We start from the raw sequence: 14,517 nt of genomic DNA on the forward strand, positions 1-14,517 counted from the left end.
GAAGCCCATAAATCAGACACGCTGGTACAGAGTGCCAGCTACCTCACCTTCCCCACTTCGAGTCACCTTTCTCCACACCTAAGACCACCCTGCTTCTCTACCCCACAAAGACTTCAAGCCCCTTGTCTTCGAGAGGCACATTTGAGATTCATTCTCCCGTCTCCTCACTTGGCTGTCTCATAAATAAATGCCTTCTCTGATGCAAACCTCAGCATCTTGGCATTTGGTGATGCTTGCTGCGCATTGGACAAATGAATCCGGTTCCGTAACAGAAATGCTTATATCTATATATTTATATTGTACATAAAAAACTTAAAAACTAAAAAGCTTATCGGTCATATCATTTACCATGAGAAGTGAATAACAGGTATATGTGTGTGGTGTGTGTGTGTAGCGAGAGAACCAACAGTAATTACCGCAAAAAAGAAGAGAATGAGAAAGAGATGGAGGAGACAGAGAAAAAGAAAAGAAGGCAGGGATGGAGGGAGGAAGGAAAGAAAGTAAAAAGACAGAGGGGGAGGAAGAGGAAGGGAAGGAAGAAAGGGAGGGAGGGAGGCAATGATCTCGGTCCATGTCTCGCATGGCTCCATAAAGCCCACAGATCCATTATAGATGCTTAAAGACAATAGGTAAAAAGATCCTAAGTCTATGATAGCTATTTTCACTTTACATTGAACAGAAGGAAATTGTCAAAAGGAGTTTTTGCACTCGGGATATAGAGCAGAACAAAAATTTAGTCTTATTTGGACCCGGTTTCCATATGATACGTCAGTCAGTCAGTTCAGTCATTCAGTCTTGTCTGACTCTTTGCGACCCCATGGACTGCATCACACCAGGCCTCCCCGTCCATCACCAACTCTTGGAGCTTATTCAAACTCATGTCCATTGAGTCAGTGATGCCATCCAACCATCTCATCCTCTGTCGTCCCTTTCTCCTCCCGCCTTCAATCGTTCCCAGCATCAGGGTCTTTCCAAATGAGTCAGTTCTATTCATCAGGTGGCCAAAGTATTGGAGTTTTAGCTGCAGCATCAGTCCCTCCAATGAATATTCAGGACTGATTTCCTTTAGGATGGACTGGTTGGATCTCATGCATAATTCTCATTCAATTTCATGAGTATCGATGTACCAGGTATATTAACAAACAAAGACTACATCTTTTCCGCACAAAATCATTCTTTGGGGTTGCTTCTGTTTAGTCAGCACTGGGGGAAACGTGACAATACCTGTTCACTGAATGGAAGACCCTGGAGTGGCCACAATAGGTGAGGGTGGGAAGAAGAAAAGTGGGCACAGGAAGCAAGTCTGTGGGACAGGGCAGTGAGGGGCCCTGGGCAACTTGGGAGGGGCATGCAGGGTCCAGGCAAGGGTCTCTGGCTGCTCACAGGACAATGACAGCCGTGGTCTTCTCCTTGGAGGGGGAAGGGGGCACTGAATTCTCCCCCAGCAGATTCCTCTCTGACCCTTCCTCATCCTGCTGGAAAAAGAAAAACAGGAAGAAAATCAATTCTTGGGAGGAAAAGGATGGGACAGAGTCAGCTCCATTTGGCAATCAGGCAAAGGAAAGAAGGAGGGAAGGAAAAGCTGATGGAAGAAGGGGAGCTAGACAAGATCTAGGCCAGAAAAGAGAGAAAGTGGGGAACTGAGAGCAAAGAAGCGGAGGAGGCAGATGTTAACCCAGGACAAAATGATGGGGTCACCTTCCCCAGACAGCGAAGGGCAGAGCCCAGCACAGAGAAAGGCTGAGTGAGGGGAGCATGACCACAGCTCAGCCGTGTTCCTGCCCCGCTGTCTTTCCCTAGAGCTGCACCAGCCAGACCCGCCCTTTCCCTGCGTGATGTGCATGCTCAGTCACTTCAGTCGTGTCTGACTCTTTGTGACCCAGTGGACAGTAGCCCGCCAGGGTCCTCTGTCTCTGGGATTCTCCAGAAAAGAATACTGGAGTGGGTTGCCATTTCCTCCTCCAGGGGATCTTTCTCCCTAACAGCTCACCAGGGCCCGGGAGCTCTGGCCACAGAAGCTTTGAAGACCCACGCCCAGGGAAGCCAAGGACACAGTGACCTGCAGAGCACAGATAGCCAGGAGCAGAGCACGGATTCCTAGGAACAAATCCTGAAGATAAAGGGGGAAAAAAAGTTACAGTCAGGAGTCAGCTCCTGTGATTCCTCTGTTATTCTCATCTTGCTAGGAGGTATCAGAGTCTGTTCAACTAACTCCTTCTCACTGAAGCAGATTGCATTTTCCAACCACAAGGGCAGCCAGTCTCCATCCCATTTGCTTGTCTGCAGGGTGACTTTACCACAGCCTGTGAAGAGGTGGAGACTAATGCTCAACCCCCTGAACTCTGGAATCAAAGCCTGGGAATGCTTTGATCAACAAAATACAGTGGAAGTGACACTAGGGCCTGGCAGCTTCCATTGCCTACATCTTAAAATGCTCACAGTGGGATGCTGTCTATTGTAACCCGGTTGCCTAAGACACACGGAGAAGCCATTGTAGCCTCCCTGGCTGGTACTCCCCAGCTGAGCCCCCTGACATGTGAGTGCGCCATCTTGGCAGTCCAGCCAATCAAGCTCCTGGATGACTTCACACCCAACTGACCCATGACTGCAACTGCCTGAGAAAACCCAAGTGAGGACTGCCCGTGTGAGCCTAGTCAACCCACAGAATGTGAGACATACTAACCAACTGCAGTGTTAAGTCACTGCATTTGGGGGCCGTGTGTTACCCGGCAGGGGATGAGTGATACCAGTCACACACCAGGAAAGACAGAAGGGTGGCTCATGATATCCTGTCTCCTCTTTGCTCCTCATCCCCTTTGATTCAGGGAATGATTATGCCCAGAGATCTGAATGGTGTCTTCAATTTAAGATACCTCCTGAACCAACAGCCTCAGATGAGGTCCACGCTCAGAGGGCCTCCATCTCTGCCCTCTGGTGCCCCAGTCCCCCCAATTTACAGCTGTGATGTGTTCTTGGGAGATTGACTCTCCTTTCTCACCATCAGCATTTGCATGTATCTTCTGCAGTTCTCCTCCTCCCACGATGAATAGGAACTTCTTCGTTGGTACCAAGAAGTGGGGGTGACAGGGACTAAGGAATCACACACAGAGCTGATGTCATAGAAGCCATCATATTGCCAGATGAAGCTATTCACACAGAAGACGACAGCGGCCACGGCCGTGGCAATGCCAGCCAGGGTGAGCAGACCTGATACGCAGCCCTAGAAGAGAGAGATTCAAGAGGCGGTCCCCCTCCATGGATGGCAGAGCCATGGGGTCCCAGCCTCAAACCAATCTCCTCTTCCCCAGCTTCCTGGTCCGGGATAAACCCTCCCTACCCCTCCAGGAAAGATCTTAGGATATTTGAAACCAAAGGAGAGAAGACAGAAAAGTAGAGCAGGAAAATAGACGTAGTAGGGGGACAGAGGACAAGGCGGGGCAGAGGATGCCTCACTCACGGAGAGTTTGCCCCGGCGCTTCTCGTGGACAATGGCCCCAACTCCTGCTGCAATGGCCTAGGAAGAGAAGACACCAGAAAAGCCCTCCAGTTGACCGTCTCCCATCACACTTCTCCCAACAGGCCCCAGAACAGCCAGTTTGAAGCAGGATCCAAGAGCCAGACAAAGAAACCTAGCAGACAGACAGGACTCTGCTTACAACAGCCTGACTCTTCCCAGCCATGCCTTTAAGAGGAAAACGGAGGGTGGAAAGAAAGGTTTTGCCCACCCCCTAAGGCAGCCTCCTCATCACTGTTGTTCAGTCACTAAGAGGTGTCCGACTCTTTGCGACCCCATGGACTGCTGCACGCCAGACTTCCCTGTCCTTCACCATCTCCCGAGCTTCCCCAAACTCTTGTCCGGTTGAGTCGGTGGTGCCATCCAACCATCTCATCCCACCAGCCTCCTCATAACATAAGGCATTTGGTCGCTGGGTCTGTGGTCTCTTCCCCCGATCCCTGACCCAGATCCAAAGGAACTTTCTTTCTCCTTGTCCATGATCACTTGCCTCCCAAGGAGATCACAACACTTCCCTCCCATCCAAGTACTAGCCCGGCCCGACCCTGCTTAGCGTCCGAGGTCAGATGAGATCGGGCACCTTCTGGATGGTATGGCCACAGACTCATAACCCCTTTCTTACTCACCACAAACCCTGCCCACAAGGCACAGCCCGAGGCACGCAGCTGAATCCAGGGTCCCAAGTAGAGAAGCCCACCAAGAGCACAGCTGATAGCCCCGAGCAACAGCTGGGTCACCTGCAAGAGATGGGGAAAGCCACGCCCCTTCCCATGAGCCCTCACGCTCCAGGCTCAGACACCCAGCTCCCAGCTCCTGGGCATGGCTCCCCTCTCTTGCCCTGTCTTGACTTCTCTGCTTGGATTCTGGAAGTTCTATCCATGAAGCAATGCATCCTGCTTCTCCCTCACCCCTCTGACTTGACAGTATTTTATCCTTCATTCTTTCCTAAATCCCAGTTTTCCTAAATTCCACACCTTGTCATACCCATTTGATGCTTCCTGCTTCTTTTCTCCTCTTTTTCCCATGGGAAGCCCACCATCCTGTCCAGGATGGGCCACAAAGACCTCCTTCCAGAAAGGAGGTGTGGTTGGCTGACAGCCTGGGCTTCCCTGGTGGCTTAGACGGTAAAGAATCCTCTGGCAATGCAGGAGACCCGGGTTTAATCCCTGGGTCAGGAAAATCCCTTGGAGAAGGGAATGGCCACCCACTCCAGTATTCTGGCCTGGAGAATCCCATGGACAGAGGAGCCTGGTGAGCCCCAGTCCATGGGGTCGCAAAGAGTCAGACACGACTGAGCGACTTGCACACTTCACTAGCTGACAGCCTGCAGTGGTCACCATCTTCGGGGTCCCCACATCTTTCAAGCCAAAGGCACATTCTTTAGGGATAGCTGCCCAGCAATGACTAAGCAAGGCGGTGGTTCGAGGGCCATTTCCACCTAGAACGGGACTTCTGTGACGGGCAGTCTTTGCTCCCAAGCTCCCTACTGGGCTACTACAGACCTCATCAGGCCTCCATCAAGACCTCCTCTCTCCCCCTGCCCACTCCTGCCCTTTGCACTGCATGATGTTACACCCCAGTAAACCTTTTGCATACCTCAAAAGGTGTGCAAACAACACCCAACTCAGTGTCTGTTTCCTGGAGGATCTGACTATCACAGCTTCTTGGACATCACCACCTACATGGACATCATCATCTACATGTCCTGCCAGCCTCTCAGATTCATCGCATCCAAATGCCAGACCCCACCCCCCACACCACCAGGGTCTGCCTCACTGACTTCCAGGGCTCCAGTCTTCTGGTCACTCTCACTCCAAACCTCAGCATCCTCTCGGACTCCTCTCCTCCCTGGTACCCCAAGTCCACCCACTCCCAAGTGACCCCACCCACCGAAGACTTGGACTCCTCTCTCTCCTCCTCATTTTTGCTGTGACCTTGCAGGTGCCGACCCTCCATACTTCTTACCTGGACACCACCTGGCTGGGAGGCTGCCTGAAGCTCGGGTGCCTGCCCCAGAATCCCTCCATGTCCAATCCTTCCCACTATAGAAGCTGATCCAGGACAAACTCCTCAGCTAGTCACTCAAGGCTCTCAGCAATAATGGTGTATATTTCCAGTCTAATCAGCCAGGAGTCCCATTCTCTTTACTCTGACAGAACCTGCCCTATGCTTTTTGGCTTCTTTGCCTTTGTTCTAGGCATTCTCAAAACCTGAAATTCCTTTCCTCCCATCCTCCACCTCTATCTGTTAAACACATTGCTTCTCCATTCAAGGTCTGGCTCAGATGCCATCCCCTGCAGGAGGCCCTCTGCAGGAGGCCATCCTGTCTTCCAAGCACGTCACCTATTGTTGTTCAGCCGCTCAGTCGTGTCCAATTCTTTGCAGCCCCATGGACTGCAGCACGCCAGGCTTCCCTGTCCATCACCAACTCCCAGAGCTTGCTCACAAGCTCATGTCCACTGAATCAGTGATACCAAACAACCATCTCATCTTCTGCCACCCTCTTCTCTGTTTGCCTTTGATCTTTCCCAACATCAGGGTCTTTACCAATGAGTTGGCTCTTCGCATCAGGTGCCCACCTGATCTACCTTTACCTCTAGGCGTTTGTGTAGTTGCCTGACCCTTCTGAGGGATGCTGAGCACCTTGAGGTGATCACCAAGGGCCTTCCCCCCAACGTGCCTGTCATATCCCCTGGCATCTGATATGGGTTCAACATGGGTTCAACAGCCTCCAGCGATCCTTCCAGCCGCCCACCCCTACCTCTGGCTGGGACTGCTCATATTGCACCAGAGAAGCGATCCCTTACTTCTTTCCATCTCAATCTGTGTGTCAAAACTTCCAAACAAGCGGGGATACAAGTTGTGAGTTTTCATGGGGATTTTACCCACTTTCTTTCCTCACATCATATTGGAGAAGGAGTGTTACCTGCCTCTGTGTCACCTTGCTAACCCACCTCTCCAGCCAGCCTACTCTTACCCCTAGTGCCAGCTGTCCATAGCCTATCCTGGCCTTGGCAGGACGGTGAGACAGGCGCTCCACTAGGGAACTCCCAGCTTTTAGCAGTTGTGCCAAAGCAGATTCCTGGTGAATGTGGATGTCAATGTGGGTGGGCTGGGAGAGCACAGAGCCCACATCAACTCCATTCACAGTCAGCGTGTTCTGGGCCATTCTTCCTGCTGGGGAGATGTACAGGAGTGAGGTCTGAGAGCTGAGGAAGAAGAAGAGGAATACACAGCATGAGTGCAGGGTAAGAAAATAGTCTCCATGTCAAGTCCCGGCATGTGGGATCTCAGTTCTCTGACCAGGGATCGAACCCATGCCCCAGCCTAGAAAGTTCAGAGTCTTAACCACTGAACCACCAGGGAAGTCCCTGATCTTAATTTGGAATACAGATCTGAATCACCTGTAGAGTTTTCACCATATGTATCCTGGGATCTCTTCCCCAAATGGTCAGATACAGTTTGTCTGGGGTTTGGGATTAACAAAGAAAGGAATCTGAATTATTTTAGCAGCATGGTGTGTATATTTACACATAATACTTTTATATGGTAAAAAAAAATCAAAAGATAAGTAAGTGTATACTGCTAAAATCCTCTCCTATCTTTCTCTCGTAGCCAGCTAGTTGCCTTCCAGGCGGAAAAATATTACCATTTTCTAATATGCTTCCTGTGACTGTTCCAATCCTCTTCTATGACTATTCCAGTATTGTTAATTCTCCCATTATGACTGAGGTTGACTTTCTTTTCATGTTTAAGAGCCTTTCTCCTCTTCTTTTGTGAGCTTCCCTTTCATATCCTATGACTGCCTTGTTTTATTGTTTTGTTTTGGTCTTTACAGGAGTCCTTTGTGTGTTTGAAAAATTACTATCTGTGACATGACTTGCAGATAGGGCTTTAATATTTGCAATTTATTTTTGACTTAGCTTGTATTTTTATATAATCAAAATTTTCATTTTTCATGATTTCTGAGTTTTATATCATACTTAAAAAGGACTTTGCCATGTCAAGATCATAAAAGAATAATTCTTCCCTGTTTTCTTCTAAGTGCTTTTATGTTTTCAGTTTTCACATTTAAATGTTGGTCTGTCTGGAACTTACCTTGTAAGCTGGGAAAAAATGGATCCAAATTGTTTTTTGTTTTTTTTTTTAAGATTCTAAACTTCTGAAAATATATCCTGTTTATGGAATGCATCATCTTTCTCCCACTGATTTAAAATGCTCCCTGGAGCAAAAATGAAATTCCCATAGGAAACCAAGCCTGTTTGAGTCTTTAACTGGCCCATTGGTGGATCTGATGAGTCATGCACCATGACCATAAATTTTAACTATAAATACAGAGTTTAATATTCAGTTGAGCTATTTCATTGACCCCCTCACCATGTTACTTTTCTCTTTGATGGCCACTTTTGCTGGATTACTTCACCTTGCATATTTTGGAATCAACTTGCCTCATTCCAAAAGAAATCCCCTACAAGCAATTCTCATGGTCATCCTAATGATCACTGTTTAAATCATAGCATTATTAATAATGATTCTAATAACATCAGCGAGGACGATAAACTTAAAGTCTTCCCATCTGTATTGTATGAGCTTCTCAGAGCAGCTTCACGCTTCACCTACCTGGCCTCCTGTGAAGGATACAAGTCAGGTGTCCAGCGATTCTGCAGATGCACAAGGAGGTTCAGACCTGTTCACAGACCCACCCCAGGAAGCGCAGTCAGAATTCCAGCCAGATCATCCTTGGACTCCAGGAATCAGCATCATATTAAGGCCCAGAATGTGCCTTAGGCTCCAGCTGCCTCCAAGTCTTCTGGGTACCACCTCTTTCCCCCCGCCCCACCCCACCCCCAAGTCCTCTGGGTACTGCTACCTCCCCCCTCCACCCTCCTCCAAGCCTCTGGGTACCAGCACTTCCCCCCTACTCCCTCCAAGTCCTCTGGGTACCACCACTTCCCCCCTCTACCCCACCTCCCAACTCCAGTCCCCAGATCAGCCTAGATTCCTGCTCTTCCTCTGAGCCAGGCCATCCCCATGAAGGTTCCCTTTCACGCCACCCTGACTCCAGGTTATGGAGCTCTTCCTCGCAGCCCTGGATCCTCCTGTCTGCCCGGCTCCTCCCAGTACCGCCTCAAGCTGGAGAGAAAGGGCCAGGGCCCATGCTATACCCTGGGCCCTCCACCTTCCACCTTTCCTACCAAAAGACCTCTCACTGCAAACCCTCTTTAGCCTCAGCCGCCTTACCCCTGGAATAGAGGCATGAGGCACTAGGGAGGAACAGCCGCCCAGTTGATGTGGCCAGACGTGGGCTCCCGGCCCTCCCCAGGCATTTTTCTAGGGTCCCTTCCTCTCGCTAATGTATCCCTGCCTTCCAAGAAGGTCCAGGGGAACCAGGAACTGGGGAGAATGGCATCCTGTGAGACAGGATGGGGGCTTTGGGGACTGGTCTTGGAGCCTCCTAGAGAGAGTTGGGGGTTGGGGTCTGGCAGTGAGTGTCTCCTGGAAGGGGGGATCACCTAGGCTGTGAAGGCTCTTCTCACCTGCTGTCCTCTGGGAGCCAGTGGCCAAGCCGGGCAGAGCTGGGAGGAGCTGCCCAGAGCTGAGACCCACCGGGGGGTGGGAGAAAGCAGAAGGAAGGGATGGAGTTATAAGGACCTGACCTTCAGCATCTTGACTTCCCAGAAAGAAGCTGGGCCAAAGGGGCCCCTCTAGGGGGGTTTGGTCTTGAGTAGACAGTCAGGCTGGCCGGAGAAGGCACACACACATACACTCCAGCATGCCCATACCTACTCAGACAGTACACACACTGGGGGAATTCTTGATCAGAAAGCCCCTGCCCTGGTGGGGACAGGAGACAGAATGGCCTCTTAGGGTTTCCCAGGGCTGGTCAGCTCTTCAGTCTCCCAGGCCACCTACCTGGCCCTTGCGCTCTCCCGGATGCCAGAGCCCAGCTTTCCCCAGCAGCTGGAAAACCTTGGAGGGGCCCTGTGCTCCAGCTGGGAAGTTGCCTCATCCTTCCCTGCTGGCACTCCACCAAGTACCTCCCGCTTCTGCCTGCTCGGGTCTCCCCAGCCCTGCCCACCACTCTCCACTGCCGGTCCCTGAGGAGAGCAGGTAAGGTAGGTCCATAGCCTGGGGGGGCCCTTTCCCCCAAGACCCTTCTCAGAGGAGGCCCCACCCTGCCGCCACAGGCCCTCCAGAACTTGCTGGGCAGGGAGGGAGGGGCAGGGACCAACCTCCCCTGCAGAGGAGGGGCCTCCAGAAAGGTACAGGAGTGGGGGGCCAGGTGCATTGATGCCAAGTTGTTCCCACCTTTGGTCTCCATCTCCACCCATGGCTTCATCCTTCACACTGGGTTTGTGGGGTTGAGGGGAGGGGCACAGTTAGAACAGGAGGACTGAGGAGCCATTGGTGGGGAGAGGAATATTCAGTGGTTGCTGGAGGGTCCCCAGACTCAGCTAGGGAACAGCTGCTTCCAGAGAAATTCAGGAGGCAGCCAGGACTCGGTTCTGCCCAGCAGCCTGGGGGCTCCAAAGGGGAAGAGGCAGAGAGAGGAGCCGGTGGCAGGGGGGCTGGGGTGGCACAAGCCTGCTGGGGGCAAAGGGGAGAAGTGAGAACTCTGGGACACGGCCTGGTCCAGCCCCCAAGGCAGTGGGAGGAGGATGAAGGGAAGGTCTGGGGGGAAGGGGAGGCCCCATAGACCGAGCAGTGGTCCCAGCCTCAGGAGACTCAAGCATCCTTCACGAGATGCCCCCTCAAGACAGGTCCTGGGTGCTGCTCTGTGACCCGAAGTGGTGTAGGGGGTCTCCACCAGCTCCTGTGAAATCCATACCAACCTCCTCCTGCCCACTCTTCGCCCCTGACGCTCCCTTCCTCCCCGCCAGGTGGGTGTCCAGAGGCATGGAGACAGTGGACTGCGGGGAGGCAGCCCCCAGGGCTCCCCAGCCCGCCAGCATCCAGGTGCACTTCCACCACGAGTCAGGTCTGGCCAAGCTCCTGCTAGGCGGGTGCTCCCTGCTGCAGCCCCTCCTCCTGCCCAGGCCCCGCGCCACCTCCCGCGCCCTGGGCCGCCACCGGCTGCTGGCGACCTCCTGGGTGAGTAAGGCTGCTGGCCACAAGGGGCACAGACTGATGCCCAGGCTCCCCAGACCTGGAAGGGGAAGCCCCTCTCCTGTCGCTATGCACCCTCCCTGGCAGCCTCTCTCTAAACAGGAGGCTAAGCCAGTCTTATCTTCCAACCGGAGATCAAGTTCCTGCTTTTCCCCCCACTTACCTCTCAATGAGAGCTGTGGGTAGGGTAGGCTATGGGCTGAAAGGCCAAAGGAGCCCCTGACCATTTAAAGTCCCAGCTGGGGGAGCCCTGAGTTCATCCTCTCCCTCCCCTCCCCTTGTCTCCCTTCCTCTCCTCTGCCTTCCCTTCCCCCCTCTTTTTCTCTCTGTTTCTTGAGGTTCTAACTGTTAATAGCTGGAGTGGCAGGTCTCCAAAGCTACCCTGAGACTTAGGCGCAGAGGGTTGCTCCTGGGATCCAGGATCCGTGTGCTTAGGTTTCTCATCTTTCAGGTGATGCAGATCGTGTTGGGGCTGCTGAGCGGGGTCCTGGGAGGATTCCTCTACATCTTCTCCTCTACCACCCTGCGGAACTCGGGAGCTCCCATCTGGACAGGGGCTGTGGTGAGTGGGACAGGAGGACGGTAGGCAGAATGGATGCGAGGAGAGAGAGGCCACTGCCATCGCCCCCAGCAAAACAGGGACTGTTGGCACCCGAACACACCCCCGGCTCCTCCAGGCCAATGCCCTGCTTCTACCGACAGGCAACCAGCAAGCCAAGGGCTGCGATGGCCACGGCCACCGGTCAGCCCTCCCAGGTCGCTGCCCGGGGCCTCTCCCACCGCTTCTCCCACCTTCAACAGATCAGCTGAGGATCTTGGGCGGGCTCATCTCTAGACTCCGGCGCTGCTTTGAGATGGGGAGGCAGGACGTGCAGGAGGGTGTATGAGCCAGGGGCACCTCCTGCTGGCTTCGCATGATCCTCTGCGGGTCCTGCACACCGGGCTCTCAGGGGAGGGGGGACCCCTGGACCACAGTGGTGATGTCAGCAGAAGGGGGTATGCCACCTGCAGCAGGAGATGGGGGGGTGGGTCATGGCAGGACCCAGGCACCCCATGTCCTGCCCACACTCACAGAACAACAACAAAGCGCACGTATGAAGAGAGGAGCCAAAAGTAACCATCCTCATGGTTACCATGGCAAAAACACTGAGGTGAGCTACAGCCAAACAGGATCCTGATCCATCTTTCCTCCGGGATTGACCAGGCTTCCTGTCCTGGAAGGCTCACTGGGTGGGAGCCTGAGCGCTGTTGGAATGGGCGCCCACACCCACCCAGAGGCGGCTGACCCTCATCCTGTACCGAGAGCTCCTCCAACAACCTGCACGTTCCACCCCACCACCCTGGAGCTTTCGTAAAGCCCCTGGTGCTGCCTCGAAAGAGAGGGTTTGGAGAAGGGAAGGAGGGCTCACTCCTGGCTTGACCATGAGCATTTGTCTGATGTCCCCCAAGTAGAGGGTCCTACAGCCTCAGGAGTTTTAATTCAGGCCTCAATACTCTCCCCGTGACCTTACAGACCACAGACCTCGGGCCTGTGTGGAGTGCTGTGGGGAAGGGCCAGCTAGACGACTGCGGGAGTCATGGAGGAAAAAGGAAGCGGGCAGCTGGGGAGGAGGCAGGGGATGCGAGAGTTGGGGGTTCTGCACAAACCCTGCAGCTTCAACCTCTCCCCAGGCTGTGCTGGCTGGAGCTGTCGCCTTCATTTACGAGAAACGAGGTGGCATCTACTGGGTGAGTTGGGGAAGGGCAAGGGTGAACACCAGGCCCACAAGCTGGAGGCCTTCCCAAGCCTCCGGCTCCATCACACGCCCCTCCCCTGGGCTCCCCCCCTCCCACCCCTGGCCCCAGGGTGGGCACCAGAGAGACTGAGTCTCCAAGGTCTCTCTCTGCATCTGCTCCTCACCAGGCCCTGCTGAGGACCCTGCTCGCCCTGGCAGCCTTCTCCACGGCCACTGCTGCCACCATAATCGGGGCTGGAAGATTCTATGAGTACCACTTTATTTTCTATAAGGGCATCTGTAATGTCTCCCCCTCCTGGAGGCCCACCGGGGCCCCCACCCTGAGTCCAGACCTCGAGAGGCTGCAACAGTGCACCGCCTACGTGAACATGCTGAAGGTAGCCAGGCGGGGACACAGGGCAGCAGGCGGGGGAAGGGGTGGGGGGAGTCCGACCCTGGATGGGAGGGAGGCCGTCCATCGAAGAGGGTGTGCCCTGTTCTGCCCCAACAGACAGACGTGGCAGTGAACAAAACACAAGCAGTCCCTGCAGTTTGTGAGCAGTTACAGATCTGTGGGAAATACAAACTTCGAAATCAGAATAAATGAGCCGATAGAGCTAATATTGCACATACGGGATGAGGTGTGAAGGGATTCGATGCCTGTTCAGGTCTCGGGGTTGTCAGGGAAACGGGTCACAGCCCAAGCCTGTCCCTGTTCTGATGAGGACACCAACGGGGCTTCTGGCTGCTCTCTCCATGCTACACTCACAGACCCCCCAACACAGGGCTCCTTCTTCATCCCACCACCCCCCAACCCTGGAAGCTACAGACATGGGGAACAGGACAAATGGGGTGGAGAGTGACCCTGTGCCATGTGGAAGGGGGACACAGACTCCACATGGCAACAGTCACTCTGGGGGCTCACAGCTTTGGTCCTCTGTCCCCAGGCCCTGTTCATAAGCATCAATGCCATGTTGTTAGGGGTCTGGGTTCTACTGCTTCTGGCATCTCTGCTGCCCCTGTGTCTGTGCTGCTGGAGAAGATACAGACGTAAGGAGGTGAGTCCCTAAAGCTTGCATGGTGGGGGCAGCAAGACTGTCCGGCAGGAACAGGAATGGAGAGTGGGTGGTTTGGGGAGGAGAAAAGGGTCCTTACAGAGAGTCTCAACAGGCATGATTCCTGTTTTGCTACCCCCGTGGTGGCCCAGCCCAGGGAGTTCCTATCCCTGACTAAGTGGTACCCAGTCCAAAGACCCCATGGAGCCAGGGATGCGCAGGTCCATGGTGGGACCTAGGGCTCTTTGCACGAGGCTGATGTCAGATCCAATTGACTCCAGAACTGAGCTGCCCTGGAGGAGAGCATTTACACTGTCTCTCCCCTGTGGGCCATCTCACCCTCTCCTTTTCCCTTAGAAAAGAGACCTTCCCTTGGAAGAAACTGTCAGGAGTGAGTGAGATCCAGCCCTGCCTCTCCAGAGGACTTGTGCCTGGAGCGTCTGCCTCATGAGAGAAAAGCCAGGCCAGGAAGAGAGGCTCTGTCTGACCCAGTGATCCTCCCTCATGGCCACAGCCGCCGCCTGCTCCACCGTCTCAGCTGTTCTTGCCTATTTCCGGTTCACCTTCACCACCTGCCTGCCTCATGCCCCTCTTGAGCACTGATGATAATAAACTCCCCTGTTGTTGCTCCCAGCTTCTTGCCTAGGGTATTTCTCTTGGCTGGAGGGAGACAGAGGAGAATGAGCCAACAGCAAAGCTAGGAAGATCCTCCCGCTCACAACCCCTCTCTGGGGCTAGAGTAGCCATCCCTGAAAACAGAGTCTCTTTAAGGCTGGTACCGGGAACTGTGGGTCCAAATACCCAGGGATGGATGAAAGGAATGGAGACTCTGAGCCCAGCTACTTACAATTCAGAGTTAAGAGGGTAAATCCTTGACTATTTGAGAGTTGTACTTTTTTTTTATTTTGACTGTTTGGAAATATTAAGAATTAGATAAGATAACACTGAGATGCAATCATTTCAGAAATCTTTTTTATAAAGCTAGAACATCCAACAGTGTGATGAAATACAAACCTTGGATACTTGTCCCACAAAAAAAAAGTGGGGGGCTTCCCTCACAGCTCAGTCGGTAAAGAATCTGCCTGCAATGCAGGAGACCAGGTTTGATTTCTGGGTCAGGGAGATC

At 53.3% G+C, this 14,517-nt stretch overlaps 2 protein-coding genes across 6 annotated transcripts; one reads left to right on the top strand and one right to left on the bottom strand.

Moving 5' to 3' along the window:
* Positions 1–1,156: 1,156 nt before the first annotated feature.
* On the bottom strand, positions 1,157–9,451 carry TMEM176B (transmembrane protein 176B). 4 transcript variants are annotated; one of them, XM_070788407.1, is made up of 8 exons: positions 9,428–9,450; positions 8,135–8,201; positions 6,492–6,723; positions 4,141–4,251; positions 3,458–3,514; positions 2,999–3,220; positions 1,991–2,110; positions 1,157–1,472 (listed from the first exon to the last, which is right to left on the bottom strand). In XM_070788407.1, exons 3-8 carry the CDS (start codon positions 6,681–6,683, stop codon positions 1,380–1,382), a joined length of 795 nt encoding a protein of 264 aa, XP_070644508.1. In that variant the 5' UTR covers positions 6,684–6,723; positions 8,135–8,201; positions 9,428–9,450; the 3' UTR covers positions 1,157–1,379. The 4 variants fall into 4 exon arrangements, with proteins under 4 accessions (XP_070644508.1, XP_019814875.1, XP_070644510.1 ...); XM_019959316.2 differs by lacking the exon at positions 9,428–9,450 and adding an exon at positions 9,052–9,204 and having other exon boundaries at positions 1,157–1,475; XM_070788409.1 differs by lacking the exon at positions 9,428–9,450 and adding an exon at positions 9,028–9,170 and having other exon boundaries at positions 1,157–1,475.
* TMEM176A (transmembrane protein 176A) lies at positions 9,273–14,024 on the top strand. Of its 2 annotated transcripts, none has more exons than XM_019959321.2 (7): positions 9,273–9,625; positions 10,396–10,606; positions 11,073–11,183; positions 12,293–12,349; positions 12,525–12,734; positions 13,284–13,394; positions 13,749–14,024. In XM_019959321.2, exons 1-7 carry the CDS (start codon positions 9,288–9,290, stop codon positions 13,788–13,790), a joined length of 1,080 nt encoding a protein of 359 aa, XP_019814880.2. In that variant the 5' UTR covers positions 9,273–9,287; the 3' UTR covers positions 13,791–14,024. The 2 variants fall into 2 exon arrangements, with proteins under 2 accessions (XP_019814880.2, XP_019814878.1); XM_019959319.2 differs by having other exon boundaries at positions 9,508–9,630.
* The last annotated feature ends 493 nt before the right edge of the window (positions 14,025–14,517 follow it).

Source organism: Bos indicus, chromosome 4 (assembly GCF_029378745.1).
Source record: "Bos indicus isolate NIAB-ARS_2022 breed Sahiwal x Tharparkar chromosome 4, NIAB-ARS_B.indTharparkar_mat_pri_1.0, whole genome shotgun sequence".
In the NCBI taxonomy this organism is placed as follows: Eukaryota; Metazoa; Chordata; class Mammalia; order Artiodactyla; family Bovidae; genus Bos; species Bos indicus.

Excerpts from the sequence above, each read along its gene's own strand:
- TMEM176A (XM_019959321.2), top strand. The coding sequence starts at position 9,288 with ATGCCCATACCTACTCAGACAGTACACACACTGGGGGAATTCTTGATC. Across the intron at positions 11,184-12,292 it reads CCATCTGGACAGGGGCTGTG|GCTGTGCTGGCTGGAGCTGT; the intron begins GTGAGTGGGACA and ends ACCTCTCCCCAG. Across the intron at positions 12,735-13,283 it reads CCTACGTGAACATGCTGAAG|GCCCTGTTCATAAGCATCAA; the intron begins GTAGCCAGGCGG and ends CTCTGTCCCCAG.
- TMEM176B (XM_019959316.2), bottom strand. The coding sequence starts at position 6,683 with ATGGCCCAGAACACGCTGACTGTGAATGGAGTTGATGTGGGCTCTGTG. Across the intron at positions 3,221-3,457 it reads AGCGCCGGGGCAAACTCTCC|GGCTGCGTATCAGGTCTGCT; the intron begins GTGAGTGAGGCA and ends TCTCTCTTCTAG. Across the intron at positions 1,476-1,990 it reads GCCAGAGCTCCCGGGCCCTG|CAGGATGAGGAAGGGTCAGA; the intron begins GTGAGCTGTTAG and ends TTCTTTTTCCAG.